The sequence below is a fragment of the Miniopterus schreibersii genome (genome assembly GCF_964146895.1).
Source record: "Miniopterus schreibersii genome assembly, chromosome: 11".
NCBI lineage: Eukaryota > Metazoa > Chordata > Mammalia > Chiroptera > Miniopteridae > Miniopterus > Miniopterus schreibersii.
Window position 1 is genome coordinate 52,109,662 of NC_138111.1, and position 24,182 is coordinate 52,133,843.

Consider the following 24,182-nt stretch of genomic DNA (forward strand, 5'->3'; position numbering starts at 1 on the left):
GTTAACTTATAGATTTTTTTGTCTGGTAAATATGCAAATAATTTGTCTGGTAAGGTTTTATGGTTTTATTGCCTTGCAAGAGATTAACCAGTTTTATATATAACAAATCTTATTCCAACATTCTTTCATCAGTTCCCCAAATATTCTTGGAACCAGCTTTACCATCTTGCTGATTTCCTCGTTGATAAATCTTTGACATTTGTTCATTCTGTAATTTTTATACGATGACATATGGAATAATACTGCAATCTCTGTAACACAGGGCAAGTTTCCATACTTGCACAGGCTGTCTCTAGGCCTCTCTGCACCCTTCACATAATTTTCATTACCATGGCTTTCTTTATATGCCAATGGAGCAAGTCCTCTACTGTATTAAATGTTCGTTTGGGGGGAATGAGAGGGTGCTGCTATTATTTTACCTTCATTCTTTTATCTTCATTTTACCTTCATTACATTTTTAGCAAACTTTGCAGAGAATTGCTATCTTTACAATATTACATTTTCACATCTATACACATTTATTCAGGTCTTCTCTTATTTCCTTCAGTAAAGGTTTTCAATATGTGAAACACTGCACTGGGGTACATGTATCCTTGCAAAAAAAGCCATGCTAAATGTTCTTTATATTGCTTCAGTTTTAGAATCTGTACCACCAAAGTAAGTGCAGTTATTAAAAATTTAAATAGAATGACTTGTCTGTTCCACTCCTGAGCATGGCCAAGATGTTATACTGAGATATTAGAAGAAATGTATTTTTAGCTGGTGAAAAATATTATTTAGTTGACAGATGCTAAAGAAAACAACATGTCATATTTCAATTACAGGTATTAGTATGTTGGAAAACATGTCCTTATTTTGCCCTGTTTTTCCTGCTCTAATTTATTTCAGTTTCTAAAAAAGCTTTATTGAGATATATATAATTCACAGACCATACAATTCACCCATTTAAAGTAAATGATCAATGGTTTTTAGTATATTCGTATTGATAGCAGTGTGCAACTATTACCACAATCTAATTTTTAAAATATTTTGTCACCCAAAAGAAACCCTGTATTCATCCATTAGCAGCCACTCCCCATAGTGCTAGGCAACCACTAATCTCCTTCTTGTATCTACAGATTTGCCTATAACTGGCTTTTTTCACTTAGCATAATGTTTTCAAGATTCATTCATGTTGTTGCATGTATCAGTACTTCATTCCTTTTTATTGCCAATAATATTCCATTTTATGGATATAACACATTTTGTTTATTGTTCCATTAGTTGATGATATATGAGTTATTTCCACTTTTTGGGTATTATGAATAATGCTGCTGTTAATGCTTATGTACAAGTTCTTGTGTGGATGTATGTTTCATTTTTTTTTGGTTATATTTCACTCCTTTTCCTAGGAGTAGAATTGCTGGGTGAAATACTAGCTCTATGTCTAACATTTTGAAAAACCTCCAGATCGTTTTCCAAAGTGGCTGTGCGATTCCTACCAGCAATGTATGAGTGTTCCAATTTCTCCATATCTTGGCCAACACCTATTATTGTCCCCCTCAGTAGATGTAATGGTATCACATTGTAGTTTGACTTGTATTCACCTAATGACAAACGATATTGAGCATCTGCTTAAGTACTTATTGGCCATTTGTATATCTTCTTTGGAGAAATGTCTCTTCAAGACTTTTGTCCATTTGTTAATTGGGTTATTTTGTCTTTTTATTTTTGTGTTTTATACTGCTCTAATTTTTAATCATGAGGTAAAACTACTTTCAAATGAAAAGCTCACAGCTGTCTTTGTTTATACTATTCTCTCATTCAAATCATAATTAGCAGAATCAATTCAAATTTCCCCAGTAAATTCAACACAATGTGCTATGTTCCTGCACAATGAAAAGCTAGCCCATTTTGAAAAGAAAAAACTGAAGTAAAATTTCAAATATTATTAAAAATACAATATCCTTCAAGTTTTTTCATCAAAGTTAAAATCTCTCTTTAAGGGGAGAAAAGAAATGAGTGGAGATAAGCCAACTGTTACGCTATGAGAGGCACCATTTATATAACTGACAGTATGAACCATGTCCACTGGAGTTAGGAACATTGAACTCCAGTAGGTATCACCACCAGATTTCCAGGAAATCTATTTATTATTACTGACCATATGGTCAGCTTGTCTTACTAAAGAAAACTGCTCAGCAGACCAAATTCTGCCCAATGAGCAATTCCTTCAAATAGCCATTGTCATGGCCACTCATCAGAGGAAGAGGGGACATGCTGCAGCTGCCACAAGGAGAGCAAGAATCACCCAAAAATTAACAGGTACTTCTCACATACCTCTTTCTGTCAACTTCAACCCAGGCCTGTCACCAGTGCTATCAGAATCAAAGGAAAGGAAAGGAATTCTTACCACTCTTGCAAGTGGAAACCTTCAACAAGACTGCTGATTGACTGAATAAATGGACAAAGGAGGGAATGGGGGATAGCACTGATTTTTTTTTTACTGGAAGGAACTGGCCCTCACTGTCGTCTCGTCAGTCCAACCACCTGGACTATCTGATGTTCTAGACACACTGTTCTAAGATCACCAAGGATTGGAAATGCAACTAGAAGCCAACACACAGAAAGGGGAAAGACGCAAAGTCAGTTAAACAGATGGGAGAGTTCAAGGAAGTGGAGAAGCTTAATTTGAAAGAAGGAACAGCTGGAGGAAAGCAAAGAAAAGGAAAGAAGATGAAAGCTATTTCCAGACGTTTCCCTCTCTAATTCACCCTCTACAAAGCCTCCTCTGGAGCTGCCACTGCCAAATGACTCTGAAAAACACGTAACGGGTAGAGAGAGAGTAATAAAACAAATGTGGGAGAATGTTAAAAACGGATTAAGGGTATATACATTAAATTATCTGCATTATCCTCACACTTTTTTGCTAAGTTTGGAATTACTGAAAAGTAAGAAAATGTTTTTAAAAGACAGCTTAGATGACCTTGTAGCAAAGGGCAGAGACAGGGATCAAATGAGTGGTCACTGGACCTCAGGCACTGGCCTAGCCAACGCCAGTGGAGAATGCTGAGCCTTCAGGGTCATGGACACACCACGTCCAGCCGCAGCCGTCACAGGTGCTTGGGCGGCAGAGGCAGTGGAACCAAATACGACAGGTTCACTGTTCAGGGCACTCTATTCAAGAAAGAGATGTGGTTGTCATTGGGTAGTTTTATTTACTTGCAGCAAGTAAAGGGGATTCACATCCAAATCTGCCTGGCCAAAGGGAAGCTTAGCCCTTGCTTATATACACGATTTGGTTAATTACATGTTGAATTCTCCTTTGCAGTTGGCTAAACTTATCCACCTGGGTTCCCATCAAGCTCACCCTGTTACAGCTGCATCTACAAAATACTGTGCTACACGTTAACACTTAGCAAGAACAGTATTTAGTAAAACTGCCCAGACCTTGAGACCCTTGTCCTGTGTAGCAGCAGCAAGGACAGAGGTCAACGCAAAAACAACTGGATGCAGCCATCAACCAGAGAGCAATACCCAGAGCCTGCTCCATGACACACCACTTCCTCCCACACCCAGATGCCACCTGGGAAGGAGGAGAGGGAGGGGAAACCTTTGAGAAGGGAGATGTAGGCCTGATGCAGAGTTTAAAATTTTACTTGACTGGGCACTTGCCTCTCCCACTCCTTCAAGAAAACCTGAGTCACTCCAAAAGAGACTGTGTGAAATTTGAGCAGATGATGTCATCTTTAATTGACAATGTTTTTTTTTTCCATCCTCAATGGGGATGAGAGTTCCAGAGCCAATTGAGAACAACTGAAAAGAATAAAAGTTCATTTTCATATAAAATATAGTGTGTCTCAGGCCTACTCACTAAGAAAATGGAGGACAGACTTACAGACTCTTCAGAAAAAAGAAACTACCCCAACAAATGCTGTTTCTCTTGCCCACAGCCAGAGCAAATCACCGACACAGCAGAAACTAAAACCAGAGCCTGTGTCCTTTCAAATTCTTTCCTTCGGCAAAGCAAACTGCACTCTTCACATCATTCAAAACAAACAACAGTGGAATGTTAGATTGGCAAGAGATATGTGCAGCTCCTGTTTCATTTTGCTGCTTTTCTTTGCTGATTTTAATTTTAAAAAAAAAAAAACAAAAAACCTTCCCTCTTAGAGGACTCTCTCATTACTAACAGAAATCTTCCGTCTAACTTGTTACTTATCCTTTCCACCCCCTACAGTAGTGTGATTTAGGAGAAAGCGTGCGGGGACACAAGGCAGAGCACTAGGTTTCTGTCCTGGGTGGGCCCACTGCTGGCAAACTGTGTGCCTTTGGACCATTCAGTCACTTCTATGAGCCTAAGTGTCCTCATCTGCAAAAACCGAGAAAGGACAAAAGTCATGACAACAAATATAATGGTGGTTGCCAGGGGCGGGGTGGGAGGGTGGGGGTGGGCTATTGTTAATGGTTATAGAGCTTCAGATTTACAAGGTGGTGACTTACGGAGATGGAAGGTGGTGCTGGCTGCACAACACCATGAATGTATTTAATACCTCTGAATGGTGCATTTAAAAATGGCTAAGCTGGTTAGCTCATGTTATATGTATTTTACCACATACAAAATAGGGGGTAAAAGCACACAAACACACACAGCCAGAGGGGGGATAACAATACCTGCCCTGCCCCCCTCAGGGGATGCTATAAGGAGGAAATGCGTCCTATTTTATAAAATCACTTTTTAGACTGAAACATCACATAAATGTGGTGCTGATGTTGTTGAAGTTAAGTGAGTGAGGCCAAGAACTTTGCATTGCACAGACCGTCACATTCCTACTACTCAGCAGGTCAGCATTTCCTGCACTAAGGGGAAAAGGCCACTTAAGCAGCACTTTGCCATTTTCACTGCGTCCCTCAAAGGAGTGAGGCAGAGCAAATGCAGGTTTTCAGTGTGACACTGAATGGGGACAAGTTGTTTATCATTTCTTTAAAACATTAACAACCTAAAACAAAGAAAACCAAAAAAAGAAACTTTAAAAAAATCAATGCTGAAAATACATTTTCCTTTCACTTGGCTCTCAAAGTAAAGGCTATTCAAGTCATTATTTTCAGGCTAATGTGTCTCTCCTCTGGGTTCCTTGGTCAGAATTTACAACTCATCATAGTATAATTATTGGGTTACTTTGGAGTTGTGGGTAATCAATTATGAGCCTTTTAAGGATGGGAACTCTCTGGCTTAACTGAGAGATGCTCGACGATTTTTTAATGAACAAATGACATTTTTATTGATTCTATATTAACAGCCTTGAGCCAAGCACAGTGATAATCCTTGGCATTTTATGTAGCATATGTAGATCATGGAAAGTACCCATGAATATATTATCACAGAGTCCTTCATTCACAAATAAGCAGCTTTCAGTAAACACAAGAACTTTCCTTACTATTAGGTCAGACAAACAAAAGAGAAGGGAAAGCATATAAATACTTAGGTAATTAAGAGCCAAATTTTAATTTCCTTTAGATCTTTAATGTGTGGCTGTTTTCACAGCTGGTGTGTATTTACTCAGCCTATGACATCTGGGAGACACACAAAATGGTTTTGCAATACAGGGATGCTATTGCTTAGAAAACAATAAACACCTAAACTAACATTAAGGAGGGGTGATGGCACATAAATGCTATATAGGTCCTGGTGTGCTGGATCCTGGATAAAGCTCAACATTTTCTTCATCCACTAACTAAGAAGATAATGACTATAGCCCCAAACCACAAGAGGAATTCAAGTTTTGGTCCCATATTTCACTGCTTTCTCAAACACAGTCTCCAGTAATGACTTGAAATAAGATATTCCATAACACACGCCATCTAAAACAATCACCAGGGGGGTGGGAAGGGGTGGAATGGGTCATTGGGGAGAAAAAGGGATATCTGCAATATTTTAAACAAAAATAAACACAGGCACACACACACACAAATCAACCAAATAAATAAATAAATAAATAAAACAATCGCCCAAGAAATCCATTCATACCACTTGAATGGTCTAAAGACTTTCCACAGCTGCAGACTGATGAAATATCAAAAGAAAAGTAACCCATGCATGACATTCATATCAAAGTCATGTCCATGTACTGTGCCCATATTTGCAGCCCTACCCTTTCTAAAACGAGCCAAAGACATAAAAGTATAAATATGGTGTTAAAAGGCGGAAAGCAAGTGTAAAATGTGAGGAAGACCTCTGGGCATGAAGTCCAAAAGAACTAAGTATTTTTCATGACACATGTATCCAAGAGTGGATCTTTTTAAAAAGAGGGGCAGGGCCTGGCTGGGGGTGGCTCAGCGGTTGAGTGTCGACCTGGGATCCAGGCGATCTGGGTTCAATTCCCTGTCAGGGCACATGCCCGGGTTGAGGGCTCGATCCCCAGTCGGGGGCGTGCAGGAGGCAGCCAATCAATGACTCATCATTGATGTTTCTCTCTCTCTCCGCCTCTCCTTTCCTCTCTGAAATCAATAAAGATATATTAAAAAAAAAAAAAGGGGGGGGCAGAGGCTGCCCACACTCCCCCAGTCAGCCTGTGGCTAAGGGACACAAGACAACAGCTGGAGCACAGATGTAACAACCTTTGTTAGCACAGTGGAGTCCCAGTCAGCTCACTGAATGACTGTGGGCAACTGATTGAACCTTTGTGACCTCATCTTCCTCACCCCAACAGGGAAGTGATAAGCCCAATTAACACAGTGGCTGAAGATACAAGGGCAGACTTGATTGCCTTGTAATAACTTGTTACTAATGAACAGAAAAGGAGTAAAGGGAAGGCCAGATAATATAGGCATGCCACTTGTGCCAGGAAGTTTGCAGTCTAACATTCTCCAGGTCTACTCCCAGCAGATCGATGGGAGAACGGACTGGACACATGCCCAGTAAGGTCTGGATGGTGTGAGAAGGTGCTTGCCTGTCAATGACACCTGGGAACGAGCCACTGGCCAGAATAGGCGTGGCCACTGCAAGCATGGGAAGATTTGATATTTAAACTCCTACACAAAGGGAGTTTTCTCTCTTGGCCCTCTTGCTGCTGTCCTGGGACTCTTGTTGCAGGGGGTGGGCTCTCACGCTCTGCACTCACCCACATGGCCCGCAGCCACGTGGACCCCACACACAATGGACTAATGAGCTGTGATTAGCTTGATGCTGTGCTGGACTCAGCTCTACCATGGAACGGAAACTCTGGACACTGGCTCTGCTTCTAGCTCTGCTGAAGCCCCAGCTGCTCCTTTTCCAGGACTGGTTTAAGGGAAAGGGGAGTTTGGAAACAGAGGGATATTACTTCACATGAATCAAACTTTCTGCCATAGCTCATCCTCCCGTGCAGGCCTCCAGAAATGCTTACTCCAGTAGAGCCCCAAGAACCCCACTCCCACTAGCAACAGAGAAGCTCCAGCCATGCAATTCTCCAATAACAGACTTACCCTGGCACAGAAGACATTTTAAAAAGATTCTAATTCATCTCTTCTCAACTAAGATATGAAAATGATGACAAAGCAAAAAGGTGCTAAACCCCCCTCCCTGCTTTGTTCAGGAAACCACATAAAGCCTCAAAACGTCCTGTCTCCTAAGAGGCTTCAGAGCCTTCTGCTAATCAAATGGGAGATTTGATGCAAAAAATGGGACATTAAAAACTACACAAGTTGTAAGTGGGTCATTTCCTATATAAGTTTGTTTATAAGTCACTTGGTTAGAAATCAAAACATTTTCTATAAAAACAATAACTGAAATATATATATATGCATGTGTTGTATGTATATACATCATATAGATATGCACACACATATGTTAAATCTCATCCTATGCCATAAAACCCTATTTGAGCCCTAAATTATTATTAATTTTGGCCAATAAGAACAACAAACAAAACTTCTATTAAATTAAGTTTTGTGTCGTCAAAAATAATAATTTTGGCCAAGTCTTAGAGCCAGGAGCAAGGTGCATATTGGATTTAGACACACTTCCCCTTTACCAATCCCCACACTGTGGCCAGGGAGTGCTCTCTAAATGCAAACCCATGTAATCTTCATGATGAAAGCACTTCTGTGGCTTGTCGCTTCCCTTACCAGTTCTCTGACAAGGCACCCTTGGCATCTGTCTTCCTCTGACCAGTCCATCCCCACTAGACTGGCAGGCCTCCCAAGCTTCTTGACAAACACTGAAGAGATGGTGGCAAAGGCAGGGAATCAGAGTGTGTTAACTAGAAAATGCCATTTTGACAGATCTTTTTGAGCTGAAGGCAATTAGCTCTCTGCCCTCCCCCTTTCTGTCTAAAAGTGGGGCATAAATTTCCCTTTGTGAAGGTGCCCCCCCCACCCCTCACAGTGCAAGGAAGAAAATGACCACAGAGGTAAGTCTTATTACCTGAAAAGGATCCTTATTTGCATAACAAATCTTACTAAACAATCCTTATTTACCATACATTTCCTAGTCATCTTCCCATAACTTATGCCCATCCAAAAGCCCAGAAGCCCTTTTCTTTCATCTAGCCTCTTCTCCAGGCTTCATCCTTTGTTAAGATGGTATATAAGCCTCAAATTCTAATCACCCCGTTGAGGCACATTTCTTTGTGAACTCTGAACTTTGTGCATGTATGTAATTAATCTTGTTTTTCCTTTCTCTTGCCAATCTGTCTTTTGTCCATTTAATTTGCAGGGCCCCAACAAATGAACCTAAGAGTAGAGAAGAAAGTTTTGCCTTTCCTACAACCATCTCTCATATCTCAGGGCCTCTACAGCTCTAATGAACTGCCTGCTAGACCAGACTGCCCAGGTATCTAGCAATGCCTGCCTAAATTCAGACATCTCCTCCTCCAGAAAGCCCTAGGAGGTCAGCATCCCCCCAGACTCCTGCCCATCACCCAAGGTTAGGTTGGTCACCCCTCATCATTGCTCCCACAGAACTCTCACCTTCTCCATACCAGTGTTTATCCCTCTATGTCCCAAAGTCAGAGCTGCTTGTCTATAATTACCAATAAACTGTAAGTGCCTGAATAAAAATCAATATAAGCCAAGATAAGCTTTGTTTAAAATAAAAATCCTAACTAGTTCACTCTCAAGTAATAACCATCAGGCTGCACAGGAAGACCTCTGAATCAGGGCTGTCGGGGCAAGTGGGTTAGGTCTGCCAGTGTTTCCTCTTCAGAACCGAGGCTAGCCAAATACCTTTACAGATTCAGACTGTTCCTGCTATTATTTTGGTTTGGCATGGTTTGGTTTGGTTTGGTTGGCTGGTTGATTTTGGTCTGTTGTTTGCTTTCTACTCTGTTTTGGGTGTCTTAGTATCTTCTAAGGGACTGTACTGGAATGAACAAGTGGTTAGAAAATCAGGAAACCATTTTAACTACTGTATGATCTCTCTATATAGAGGGTGTCCCCCAAAAATGTATACACACTTTACAGCTGATAGCTCAATTGATGCTTCTTTCTTTTCAGATTTAACCCATTAGAATTAATAATTATTCAAAGTGTATATACATTTTTTTGGGACACCCTGTATATAGTACCTATCACATGCTTATTGAACTAATTACATGATTTCCAAAATCTCTTCCTAATGCAAGCACTCCAAGGAAATGTGGCTTCAGAAAATCTGGGCCAAAATTAGTTGCAAATATTTGTATGTCCTGTATATGTCTGGCCACAAAGTACTTATGCTTTTACAGTTGAAAAATTACCACAACTGTAATGAAATAATTACTATAGTTAGTATTTTAATACACCTTCACCTGCTAAAAATATCTGCTCCATGAGGAACAAATGTAAACATTTGCTGAATGAATGAAATAAAATGATTAATGAGTGAATTTAAATTTTTACAAGTCGAGATAAGGCAGAATTTCCAATTTTTTTCAGGAATCTTTTCTAATTAAATTCAAAGTTGCTACATTTAAGCATGACAAAATGTTTAAAAATAAAAACAGCAAATGTTTCATCTCTGAATGGTGGAGAGTTTCTTTTTAAAATCCTTGATTTATTTTATGCTGCAGGAAATCCACCAAAATACTGGCACCCACAAAGCTCATACGCTATGTCACCCTAAGTCAAACATATTTTGCAGCTACAAAGATGATTGTTACCAGTTGGTGTTTTAAAGTATTTTGACTACTGGTCTCTGAGCATATCCACTTTTAGAAATTGCTTTAGTTAATGTGACTTTAAGATAAAGGAATGAGGTCAGTAGTCAAACGATATGAATCAGTTCCCTAAAATAATAAGACTTCCATTTAACAAAGGCAAATCAAGAACATATGGGGGTAATGGTGGGAACTACCATTTAACCTCTACCTTTACAACATTTTCAAAATTGATGCAATAATAACTCAGCAAATATACAGTGAATTCCAGGGAGGGAAAGTGGGACACGATGACTAAGGACAGATGTTTAGACTAAAGGGTCTGCGTCACCAGAAAAAAAATGGCACAGATTCAAACGCACAGTTAGGAAAAGGTGATCCTGCAAAGCTCCCCTCCTGGTAACTCCCGTTTACTGGAACCTTGCCGCAGAGACAGGCTGAAGCTGACACAGCAGGGAGCGGGGACAGCAGCCCACCCTGTGGTGAGAACGTGACCCTGTACTTAATCTTTCTCTAAGGTTTTAGTCACCCCAGCAAAACAAAACCTGTAACGAAGCGCGCAGAGGACGGAAGACAAACCCAGGGGACGGAAGGTGAGTCGGGGCGACCCTCCCCTTGTCCTGCGGCCCGCGCACACCTGGCAGCAGCAGTAAAGCAGCCCCGGCCTCCGGGAGGACCGCAGCCTCCGCGGCAGCGAGGTGTGCGGCGTCCACCGCCTCCAGCACTCACCCGCGGGGCTGCGGGGGGGCTGGGGAGGAAACCCCCGCAGGTTTGACAGGAAGCCTTGAATACAGAACACGTCCACTAACAAAAACTGCAGGTGTCCAATGAAATTTAACTCCGATTTTAAAAACTGGCACCGCTTTCCTGGAATTAAATCCTCACAGATCCAAAGAGAAGTTTGCAATCATACCCCCGGGAACAGCTAAATAAATGCAACATACTCACAGATTTAGACCAGCTGTGACTTTGGAGAAGGAAAGATTTTTTAAAAGCCAACAAAAAAGAAGAGGCAGTCCTCAATTTAAAAGTCAACAAAAATCCTCAATTTCTGTTTTATTTCTTGGTCTCCAGTGAGACTCTAAATTACCAGGCATGAGAAAAGAAGTTGCTGAGGCGGCTGACGGCACCCCAGAGCTTCCCAGGGCGAATTTAAGACATGTCGGTTCGAGCGGCAGGTCGCTCCCGGCCGCAGCCGCCGCGCCGCAGGAAGGATGCCGGGAGATTCCCCTCCCCGCCCAGCCCGCCGCAGCCTGCCGCTCATCCATCGCCTTAACTGTCCTAGGGGGCAGGAAATAAAAATACAAATGGCCTGGACTTAGAAAGCCTGCAGGGCCTTTGAAAGATTTTTCAAATAACCCTGGGATTTACCTACATCGAAAAAGGGCCAATGGCAGAATGCGGTGAATTTCTTTTGTTTCAAGGAAAACGGTAAGAGCAGGCTGATACTCCCGGCTACACTTGGGTTTTACATCCCATGGACTCTTTAAAAACATGGAATAAAGGCAAATCACATTCTCTGAAGTTTTTAGTCTAACAGGTTAAATGCACAAAAGTTAAATTAGTGAAGTGAATTAAATACACAGGACATACATAGTCACACTAATACCATCGGAAACAGCACTTGGACATTACTATTACGTAAACAATATTCAAACTGGTCTTGATGAGATTTTTTTTAAGTAGCCTTAGAGATAGATGGTCAGTGATTTGGCAACTTTCTTGTCTTGCCTCAAGGGATCTTGCACATACTGGAACCGAACCATTTTTTTATGATGGGGCTCACCATTTTATCTGATTATAAGTTTTAGGTAATGTGTCCTTGATATTTCCTGATTATAGAGTAATAAACTCCTTGGGGAGAACTGGAAAACAATGAAAAAAATTAAAATTAGCCATAATCTCATAACCCAGAGATAACCACTGTTAATATTTTGCAATATTTATTCGTCTCCCTCCTCCATATTATGCATACATTTTTCTTTAATTCTATTACTGTATATTACCTTTTCACACAGCATCATGTTATGATAAATGTGACCCAAATGTTAACCACCTATATTTCTAAAAGTGTTCAAAAGAGCATATGACAGTCAGTCAACATGTTTTTATGTACCTACTGTGTGCTGGGCATGGGGGGCACAGTAGTGAGCTGAGTACAGATGGTCCCAGATCCCATGGAGCTCTCCACCCAGCAGGGAAGCCAGATGGTCACCAAGTAACAGCAAATGTGATAGGTACCACACTTCAAAGAACTCCAGGGCACTTTAGAAATATGTAAGAGACCTGGTCTTGCAAAGGACAGGATTTCTCAAGGAAGGAAAAGAGAATGGCAAGGATTAACAAAAAAATATATATGTATATATATATAAAAATACTATGCTGCTGGCGTTGAAGTCAGAGGAAAGGGCCATGAGCCGAGGAAGGCAAGAAATACAGCTCTAGAGGCTGGAAATAGGACAGAAAATGGATTCTCTCCTAGACTCTCCAAGCGAGCATGGTCATGTGATTCAGTGAAATCCATTTCAGACTTCTGACCTCCAGAACTGTTAGAGAATAAATTTGGGTTGTTTAAGCCACCAAGTTTGTGGTAATTTGTTATGGTAGCCCCAGGAAACTAATACTGATCTGTATTTCTTCTTTTCAGTTATCTGAATATATCCTTTTTGCCAATTTTTCCATCAAAGTGTTCTCTTTCTTGATCTGTTTTTTGGTATTAACCTTCTTTAACAGATGCTCAACTTTTCCCCCAGTTAATTCCCTTTTAACTGGGTTTGCAAAGATTTTGTCAAAATGGTCAAAACTGTCTTTTTTCCTGTTAGTGTCAGCCTTAAAACACAATTTCCAACCCAAAGAATAGAGAATGATTTGCCCTAGTTTGCTTTTAATATTTACACAATAAAAATTTTCCACATTTTTCCTTTATTACGTAAAAACCATGCAAAGCCACACATCTCCACACGTGTCTCTCCACCCTTCAGCCCCTGGCCCAACATCAACCTCAAGATGTGGTTGGAGAAGAAGTGTTCAAGGGGGGGACTGGAGGCTCCTGAAGACCCCCACCCCCACCCACATGCTCCCTTTGTCAAGTCTCTCCCCTCAAAATAGCTCAGTGCCTGATGTGCAGAATATGCTCAGCATGAGGAGGGGGAGGGTCTCAGAGATGGGGAAATGGCCAAGGACAGCACTTACTCTTACTTCTCCTACAGTTGCTAATTTGACAGAATTTTTTCTTTTATGTTTCCACTTTTATTTTTTTAATGTTTTAGATCTTGAGGTAGCCATTAAAGACAGCATGAAAATAATAGTAACAAAATTTCTTACACCTTGAGAGGAAGAGTGGCTTCACAAAAACAGCAGTGCTCCCAAGATGACATTGTACACTAAGTAATTGGTGTATAGATTACATTTATATCTGCTTTACACTTTGCAGTTTTACAAAATGCCTTCAAATAAAAATTTTCATAGATTGAAGGCATAAGTTACAAAATAATTTTTTAACTTACTATGAATTGTCTGAAAAGGCATCCTTATACTTCTTTATTTAAGTTCTACTGAAAATATATGTATCTAAACAGTGCACCTGCACTGGGACAACGAGAATGTCCTTTCAAAATATATATGCTTTTAAGAGTTGATCACGAAATTATTTTTCTTGTAGTAACTACACAGAATTATTTTAATCAAAGGAAACAATACATTTTGGTATAATATCTTTTAAATTGGTGCCAAATTCTTTAAATGGCAAAGAATCTCGCCCTGGTCAGTGTTGCTCAGTTGGTTGGAGCATCATCCCATACACCAAAAGGTGGCGGGTTCGATTCCTGATCAGGGCACATACCCAGGTTGCAGGTTTGATCCCCAGTAGGGGTGAGTGTGGGAGGCAGCCCATCAACGCTTCTCTCTCTCTCTTTTTTTTCCTCTCTCCCTCTCTAAATATCAATTAAAAAATTTTTAAATATATGGCAAAGAATCTCTTAAATCATTGAGGGACTTGATGTACTTATATTTATACAAATACACATACATAATTTTTTAACTGCATAAAAATAAAGTCAAACAACTCTTGCAGAAAACTTTCTTACATGCCAAAATAAGTAGAAACCACGGTTTATAACTGTATTGCCTACAGGGGAGACCAAAACTATGCCTATACCTCTTAAAGTGCTGATTAATCAGAACTGCATGGGGCTTTAACATTCTGAGTTCTAGTTATAACATTCTGTTTAGAGGCAATGAAAAAATTCTCCTTGCTGGCTTCAATCCTTTCACTCCAGACAACAAAAATAAAACATAAAAATTACTTTACACAAAATTAAAAGTCATATATAAATCCCCAAATACCACTTCAATTTTAAGCAATTTCAGGGTCCTTTAGATTTGTTAGTGGCTATTAAGTCTTTAGACTACTTATTAAATGTGTATGATACATGATACTAACTATATATTATCCATAAATGTATCTAACCCAAATATCACTCCATCTTTGAGAAGTTCTACCCATGATGTTCTACACACAAGACACAAATGGGAGAGAGAGGAAAGAAGAGAGGAGGAAGCAGAGAGATTAATTAATTTGATTAACTGATTAATTTTCAAAACATAAGCAATGGAGAAATTTGACACATTTCAAAAGGCAAAGCTCCTACGTAGTATCTGCTTTTTGGAAGTTTTATTATTCATTTTGGGCTATTTTTATCAAGAGATGGATAAAGGTATCATGAAAGAAGACAGAAAAAAATGTAGAAGTCAACAAAAGGCAGTGAAGCTCACTCTATCCCTTGAGACTCCGTCTGACAGCTTATGTACATAAACTTCAGGTGAAAAGTGAGTCAGCCTATCGCTGAGAAATCAAAGGAGACACCCATAACCCTGAATAGTTTACTAAGCCCAAGCAATTGGACATTACCTAATTATATATGTATTTGGGGTGATGAGCACAACTAGCTGTAATCATAAAATACACATCCCAGAAGATCCTTTAACTCACTCTCCCTTTGAACAACCACAATTATTACTGTGCCCTATAGTTGGTAAGTACTCAATAAATGATGTCTGGATTTTTTAATGCACTACAAATCCTTGCAGTCTACTTTGATTACCCATCTATATTTTCTGATTAGTACATTCAATCAACAAATTCATTAATTTGACAAGTACATAGTGAGGACCTAATATGTGCTGAGCATGGTGCCTGTGTGCAGGGTATATACTGTGATGAGCAGCACAGACCAGTCCCATCTTCATGGACCTTAGGGCCCAAAGGAACAGATGGTCAAAAAGCATGTAATAGTTAAGGCCAAGACAGAGTAACGGGGGAGGAGTAACCTACTTAGCAGGAGTCATTAAGAAAGGTAGGAGAACATCCCAACTGAGAACTGCGGGTGACGGCAAGAAGCGCTGGGAGAAGTGGAAGTCACTGTGGTCAGAGACGCCCACATGCACAAATCTAGGGAGCAAAGGGTTTGCTCACTCAAGGAACTGGAAGAGGCTTGTGGCTAGAGGGCAGCGAATGCGGGTGAGAGTTGCCCTAACCAGGCGGAAGCAGTATGTGGGGACCTCACCACCTCAAGCCTTGTGGGCTGAGGTGGACTGGGGTTTTCATCCTCAGACACATGCAAACTCATGGGCAGATTTTAAGCAAACTGAGATCATCCTATTTAATTTCAAGAAGGATCACTTTGTCCTGATTCAAACATGCTGTTAATAAATTATATGCAACTGGGGAAATCTGGACAGAATAGTTGATGAATATTGTTTATTTTTTCAGGTGTGATTACAGTCTTGTGATGTTTTAAAAAGAGACCTATCTTTTTTATTTGCATACTAAAATACAGATTAAAATGAGGCCATATTTGAGATATAGACTAGATAATAGTCCTATGTCAATGTTATTTTCCCGACCTTGGTATCCGAATGGTAATTATGTTGAGAAGGTCTTTGTTTCTAGGAAGTACATACTAAAATATTTAGAGGTGGAAATAAATTACAATGTCTAAGATATGATTCCAAAGAACCTAGGGGTGGATTACAGGTGAAATGAGGTGGGCCTTGAGCTGACAACTGTGGAAGTGGAGTAATGAATACATAGGAGTTCAGTTTACTGCCCTTGCTACTTTTTGTATATATTTGAAATGTTTCATTAGAATTCTTTTTAAAATCAGATAACTTTGGCTGCTGTGTGGAAATGAGTGGGATGCGGTTGGGAAGGTGGAAGGAGAGTGAACAAAGGAAGCAAGAAAACACATCAGTCTGCTCTTAAAGTAATCCGAGCAAAATCTCAAAGTGCCTTGAGCTAAAGTAACAGAGAGGAGAAAGAGGAGAGGGAACAGATGGGAAATGAAATTTGGCGGTAGAAATCATCAGACTTGGTAATATGGAAGTTAAAGAAAAGGGAAGGGATCAAAGATGTCTCCCAAGCATCTGGCTTGAGCAAGTGGGTGGAGACATTTACAGAGATGGAGAAAACTAGGAGAAGAAAAGGTTTCAGATGGACAAGGAAGGTAGATATCAAGAGTTCAGTTTGGAGCACACAAATTAAGGTGTTTGTGAAGCATCCAAATGGGTTATCAAATGAACAATGACTGGGCCTATTTCCCATTACAGTTATCCAAATAATCCCAGACAGAGCAGCACAGAGCAGCTGCCAAGTCCAGAAGGTCAATGATGGCAGAGGTAAGATAGTCAGCACTGAAAGCAGGGTCCTTCTGGCTTTCAGACACAACCTGGGCATTGCCACCCAGGGCTGAGTGACAGAGAAAACCCTGAGTCTACAGTAAAGGCAACCACAATGGCAAAGGCCCTGCCCATAGGGGTTCACAGATTGCTCATTTTGCCACCACCACCACCAAGTCTTCCACTTCCACTGGGCTCCTTGGTAAGATGTGAAAATTGGACCAAGCCTGGCGGGTGTGGCTCAGCAGTTGAGCATCGACCTCTGATCCAGGAGATCGCAGTTAGATTCCCAGTCAGGACACATGCCGGGGTTGTGGGCTCGGTCGCCAGTGAGGGGCATACAGAAGCACACAACCAATGACTTTCTCATCATTGATGTTTCTGTCTCTCTCTCCCTCTCCCTTCATCTCTCTGAAATCAATAAAGATATATTTTAAAAAAGGAAGAAAGAAAAATTGGACCAAAAGGTCACTAAGGAGCTTTCCTTCCAATTACGAAATCCTGCCACTCCTCATAGTGAAAGGAGCATATATAGAATATATACACTTTAACAAAATGTGCATCCCATTCCCTCAGTGCCTTATGTAAAGAACTGCTCATTTTGGAAGTTTCAATACAATAGGCCATCAAAAGAGACCTAATAGCACAAAATAAACTATTCAAAAAAAGCAATTCAATGCAGGAAAAGGACACTGGGAACACTGTTCACTTGGCCTTTTAGAGAACTTTTACTTCCATTTACTATATTTCACTGACTCTGACACAGATTTTTCATTATGTAATATCCGTGAAATCAGAATACATCTTAAAATTGCCAGCAACTTTGACTGACCTAGATCAAAGTGAAGTGCCTAGGGAGAGGATATGCATGTACTTCTGCCAATTACCTGCGAGAACCACAAATCTGATCCATTTAAAATTAAGTTACCTGCTTGAAGTTGTTTGGGCCCCATTGGTAACTAAGATTCAGACCACAAACCTGCTTCTAATTCAGATTTTTAGAGAGTTAAGAAGTGAAACGCAGGCTTCCTATAGGACCCATCAGGACTCCAAGATATGTATGCCAGAGAATTGTAAATCCATGTCCACACAAAGACTTGTGCACAATTATTTGCAGCAGCATTATTCACAGTAGCCAAAAACTGGAAACAACCTGGGTGTCCACGGACTTGTGGATGGTTAAGCAAAATGTGGTACATCCACACGTTTATTATTCATTCAGCCATTAAAAGAAATGAAGTTCTGACACATGGTACAACATGGGTGAACCTCGAAAACCAAACACAGAAAAACACATATGATTCTATTTGTATCAAATGTCTAGAGAGAGAGAAGTTAAATTCGCGACTGCCTCCGGGTGGGGGTGGGAAAGGGGCACAATGTTTCTTTTTCAGGTGCTAAAATGTTTTTAAATAAGATTGTACTGATGGCTGTGTAATTCTGTAAATATACTAAACTTCAATGAATTATAAATTTAAAACAGGAATTTTATGCAATACAAATTAATAATGCAATAGAGTTGTGTGCTTTTTAATTCTCAGGGCAAAAAAATCTCATGAGAGGTTTCTTCCCCACTACTTAGCACCAAGGTTGAAATACAGAAGTTTCCCTGCTGTGTCTTTCTGCACGGCAGTTTCACTTTTCCATTCCTTTAGGGAAAGTCTCCTAAAACATTCTCCACTGTGTTTTTTCTTCCTTAGTGGTATATAAGATAACAATGTCAATGGCATCTCTTACAAAAATTAGGTTGGGGGTTGGGGGTTGTGAAGAGGGTTCCTCTCCAGGCCTGAGCAACATCTGTATTACCTAGACGGGGAAGTTGGGCCAAAAAAAAAAAATCACAGAAAAATGATAAACCCAACTCCGCCTGTAAGTACTTTTTATAATTTAATATAAAGAAAAATATTAACTAGATGTGTTTCAACTATCATGCACTGATTTTCACCTTAAATAACCTTAAAACAGACCAAACTATTGCATCATAAGTAATTGATCTAAGCCGATGAAGGGGGGAAACTGGCCTTAAAAGCTTTTTCTCATTATAATCTACAATTTATGGTCCACAAGAGAAAGTGTGAAGAAGGAGAAAGTCCATGAGAAATGCTACAAGATATTTTTATTTTTATCATACGCTTCTTGTCACCTGGCTAAAAATGTGACCTTATTACCTTTTTCAACTTCTGTAGGTAGGACAAAATCACCGTAGTTCTTGCTCAAAACTACATTCATCCCACTGCGTTTACACTGCCTCAGGGTTCCATTAAATGCATATGACTTTGTATGTTAGGATAAATTCAAAAATTTAATAAGGTGCTAGGAATATAAGCAATCACTGCTGAGAACACATTAAACTTGCATCTGTTCTAACGGTCTTTGAACGTAAATTTAATGCCTCCTCTGACTCTCTAAATGATCATAAAAAGAAAATCTCGGTTAACTAGTACCCAACCAGGCCCCCAGTTCATTAGATTTCTGAGTCATTGTCTACTATGGTTTTATGAGAAAGAGGTTAATTGAAAACACTACCAAGTCACAGTGATTCCAAGTGGTTGGTCCACTCTCTCTACTCTGTGGAGGCCAGGAATCCTCAGTGGCCCATCTTCACTTCATCCACAAGTCCCAGGTAACCCCGGTGTCCCCTCAAAACCCAAAACTGATGCCAGCTGCAACTCTCAACCAGAAAGAGCTCTCTTTGGAACCCCCGAGCGCTTCATTTATTCTTCACATATGTATCACAGCTAATTTATCAACATGCTTCATTCACGCTCACCACTACCTTGTCAGAAATGGTAGTGGTGCACAAACACTGAGAAAGAAGGATACCCCGTCATCAGTTCACCAAGAAGCATGTGTCCACATGGAACTGTTAAACCAAAAAGCAAAAGACAACACAGCTAGTCTTCAGGCAAATTTCTGTATTTCATGAAATGAGTCTAATTTACAGGTCACCTCCTCTGCCAAGCAAGTCAGAAAGTTTGTAAACAACTTTAATTTAAAAAAGGACATGTTCAATGTGTCACTAGCTGTTTAAAAAAAAATCTCATTTTCTCTCCAGTTCTAAATGGTGGAGATGTTTATATGATGTAGCAGTTTGAAACCTAGCAACTTTCCAAAATACTTAGTTAAAATAACAGTGGTTACCACAAAGATCAGAAGGAGGAAAATCTATGTCTGCGGTGGTCAATCCATTAAGCAGAAATGGAGAAGAGGAAATAGTTTTCTTCTGTGGAAACAATTTAAGCCCTCTCTTGTCCGTTAGCTCACATCTTTTCATTAGAAATTCAGGAGAACATTTTCCCAGGGAAGAAATTAATCATCAGGTTGGCAAGAGGACAGTATCTTGCTGCAGAGAGGTTGAAGCACTGCTATTTGTGCTAGAAACACAAAACCAAAATGTGTGGTTCAATCAGCATAATGAAGAAGAGCTCTACTGAGGTTAGCAGCTATGGGACCACAAAGGGAATGTCGTGGCATCACCAACTTAGGAGGAAATGAAAGAAAAATATTGACAAACCCTGAAATTAGGGCAAACTAAAAGTTCACATACACACCAAAAAAAAACAACAACTGAAGAATTTTTTACAACTAACATGTATTTCAAATCACAGAAAACATACACAATATCCTCTAGCTTAGAGATTACTTGTTCAGCCGTGATCAGGCTCCTAATAAGCCCACCAAGGCATTCTTCATTTGTGTTACAGTGTTCTTGTTTTTAACCCTAGTATTTCTTTTTGTTTCTTTCTCAGGATTTCCATATCTCTGTTTACACTGCCTATCTATTCTTGCATGCCGTCTACTTTATCAATTAGAGCCCTTACCATTTTACTCATAGTTGTTTTACCGTCCCAGTCTGACAATTCCAAACCCTTGCCATATCTGGTTTGGATGCTTGCTCTGTCTCTTCAAGTTGTGTTTTTTCCCTTTTGGAATACTGTTTAATTTTTCTTGAGAGCTGGACATGATGGACAGAATAAAAGAAACTGCTGTGAATAAGCCTGTAGTAATGTGGTGACGAGGTGTGGGGAGAGAAGGTATTCTACAGTTAGTTCTACTATTGGTCTCAGTCATTTAGTGAGCTTGTGCCTCTGGCCTGCAAACTTCATCAATAATCCTCAGTTTTTATCTCCCTGCACAGGTGGGACCATTAATATTGAACAATGTTTAAACTACACTGCACTTTGCATGTAGGCAGAACACACAGTCTGTGGTATTTTTTATGGTAGCCCAAGGTAACTAACACAGAAAGGCTATTTGAGATATATTATATAAAAAATATTTGTATATATTATATAAATATTCATCCCTTTTAATCCAGTAATCCTACATCTGTGAAGTTAATCTTTGGTGATTATTCAAAAATATGACCAAGCTTTACACACGAAAATATTCATTACTTAGTTTTAAGTTTTTAAACCAGTAACAACCTAAATGTCTAACAATGGAGAAATGAATAAAATACTTGTGGTGTTCCATCTGACCTATTTTGCCTTTTAAAATCATTACAAAACTGTGCAGGCTTACAGGAAACACTTATGTGCCCTGGCCAGACGGCTTGGTTGGCTGGAGCGTCAGCCTACACACCAAAAGGCTGAGGGTCCAATTCCCGGGCAGGGCACAGACCTAGGTTGCAGGTTCGATCCCCAGTCAGGGAGCATATAAGAGGCAACCAAGCAATGTCTCTCTCTCTCTCCCTCTCCCTACCAATCTCTCTAAAATCAATAAAAATACTTTTTTTTTTTAAAAAAAAGAAAGTGTTTATAATAAAATTAAGTGCAGACCAAAAGCAAAAGTCTACAGTATGAGGTTAAGCACGTAAGGAAAGATGAACAAGGTGTACAGGAATTGCCGCTTTTCAAAAATTCACCTTATGCCACTTCACTTTTACAAAAGACCTATATTAGTACCTGTTTCTACTAATGGAAAGAAAGAAGAGGATTTTCACTTTTTTTAAAAAGGCGAAAAGTGGAAAGAGCATTCAGCGCTTGTTCTGCAGCGAGCCCTTAGAGTCTGCGTGAGCCCCGAGCATCGAGAGCGGCCCCCCGAGGGCCTTCCCCAGAGCCACTCAGCGTCTCAGCACCTCAGCTTCAAGCCCCCGTACTCTGAACTGTGTCTGTGAGCATCTGTGCTTTATTTTAATTTATTCTGTGCATTCCTGAGTTTACTATATATTAGTGTTATTTTTGTGTTTGGTATGTTTATGTGTTATTTGGTATGATTTGGTAGGTTATTTTGGGAGTCTAGGAATGCTCAAAATTTTCCCCCATATAAATTATTGGTAGTTGCTTCTTGGCTTTACACCATTTGGGTTACAAAGGGTTTCATAGGAATGCTCTATTTCAGATAATGGGGGAAACCTGTAAAGGGGTGAGCTATAAACAAAATTTAATGTGCTACAAAACTTTCTTTTATTTTAGTTTAATTAATGTTATAAGAAATACTACTCAAAATATATTTGATAGTAATTTTAGATAGATCCTGTTTTAAGCATAACCATGTCCTAACTCGAACTACAGAAAAGCAACTTTCTTCTGACAGTGGTCACTAATCTCAAAAACACAAAAATGAAATTCACATTTTACAGAACCATCAATTTTTATTTACAACACACTTTTTATTATGTTACTACTTACGTAGAGATGGTGTCCAAGGCATCTTCAAAAATGTCCTGAGGGGGAACAAAAAATACAATGAGTTTCTCAAGAATCCAGAACTCTAAAGGTAAACAAGAAAACAAGTGTGTGTGTGTGCAGGGGCCGGGGCAGTCTGGGTGGGGTGCAGGTCAACCACTCAACTCTCACTCATGAAATGTCTTTCAGAGAAAGCAAGCACATGAATTTAAGTGAGGTTTAATTTTTTTTTTTTTCTAATTTTGACTTTTATTTATAACACAAGTTCACTGAGATGACACCAATCTTTCAGAGACTCTTTTAAAGAGAGACAAAGTCAAAACCAAGTTGATTCCAACTTTCTCAGTTTATGAACTTCCATTTTGTTTTCTGCTGCTTCTATTGCCGCTGTGGGTGCTGCTCCATTATTGGGCTGCTGGTGCCATATGAGCCACTCTTTTCCTGGATAGACTTTGAGCTAGGCATGGAAGGGATTCTTCTCCTGAAATATGGATACCTACAAAGGAGCTCCCATAAGGCTGTCAGCTGACTACTCATCAGAAACTCTACCTAATTCTTTAAAAATAATTAAGACCGGTAAAATACTTGGCTAACAACCAAACTGGGGTACTTTGAAAGAGTGTGGCTTCTCTGATGGAGTTTTCACTCCTCAGTCTCTCATCCCAGATAGAAAATAAATAACAGGATGTACCCAATTCAGTATTCTTTTTCCATTGCTAACCAAGTTAGCATCCTCTGGGCCCTCATTCCACATCTAACTTCAGTACCCTCCTAGCTTGTCTTCCTGCCACCAGCCTTTCCCCCAGTTTAGTCTGTAAATCTGTGCCACATAGGACAGCCCTGAAGGAACATGCCAATGGCCTGTTCAAAAGCTACAAAAACCCAAACCCACACACACATTTATATCCACTCACAAATCCACACATGCACCCCACACTCATACACATTGAGACTCACACACAGCCTCACACATAAACTCATAATTATACACACACATACTCACTCAAATTCAAACGTATGCAAAGCTCCCTCATAGCTGCAAAATCAAATCCAGGTATCTGGGCCCCACCGTAACCTGGCTGAACCGTCAAATCATCCTTCTCACACATCCCTCCCGCACAAGGACTACACTGTGCTCCCTACTCCCACGCTTGACACCCTTCATTCAGTTCTTCACACAACAGCCATGGTTACTCTCGTCTTTTCTTTCTCTTCTTTTAATAAGCTCATGCCATTCCACTGCTCTATATCTCTCCAAGAGCTTTCCATTGCATCGAGAATGAACCCAAACTCCTTCCCATGGTCTAGGAAACGCTAAATGGCCCTGCCCACCTCTCCACCCACCTTCCCCCTTCCTCACTCCACATCAGGCAGAGGTCTGAGTTTCTGCTCCCTGAACAAGGCAAACTCATCCCACACCTTTCCAAACTGCTCTCTCTTTCACAGAATGCTCTTCACTCAACTCTTCCCGTGGCTGATCACTCAGCCTTCTGTTTTCAGCTCAGAAAGCCACTTCTTCAAGGAGACTGGTCTGATAACCCTAATTAAAACTACTAAAAATAGCAGTTTACTTATAGCTTTTCATCATCTGATCTATTTCATTCATAATCGTATCATGGTCTCACATCACCTTGTCTGTTTATTTGGCTACAATCTGTCTCCATCAGGACAGGTTCTTATTTATCATGTTTACAGAAAACTCACCAGTGATTGGCACAGAGTTGCTGCTCAATAAATACATGCTGCCTACTGAATGAATGAACTGATGAGCATGGACTGTCAA

The 24,182-nt window shown here is 40.0% G+C and overlaps 1 protein-coding gene across 3 annotated transcripts in view; it reads right to left on the reverse strand.

The window, feature by feature from the left end:
• The window catches only part of TTC39B (tetratricopeptide repeat domain 39B), a 110,664-nt gene that overhangs the window by 60,816 nt on the left and 25,666 nt on the right, over positions 1-24,182 (reverse strand). For 2 of the 3 annotated variants that reach the window (XM_081150890.1, XM_081150892.1), the window contains exon 2: positions 22,403-22,437. In XM_081150890.1, coding sequence (XP_081007016.1) covers positions 22,403-22,437 — 35 coding nt within the window. Of the gene's footprint in view, positions 1-11,042; positions 11,300-22,402; positions 22,438-24,182 lie in introns of those variants that run through there. The other variant, XM_081150891.1, reaches the window with a different exon arrangement.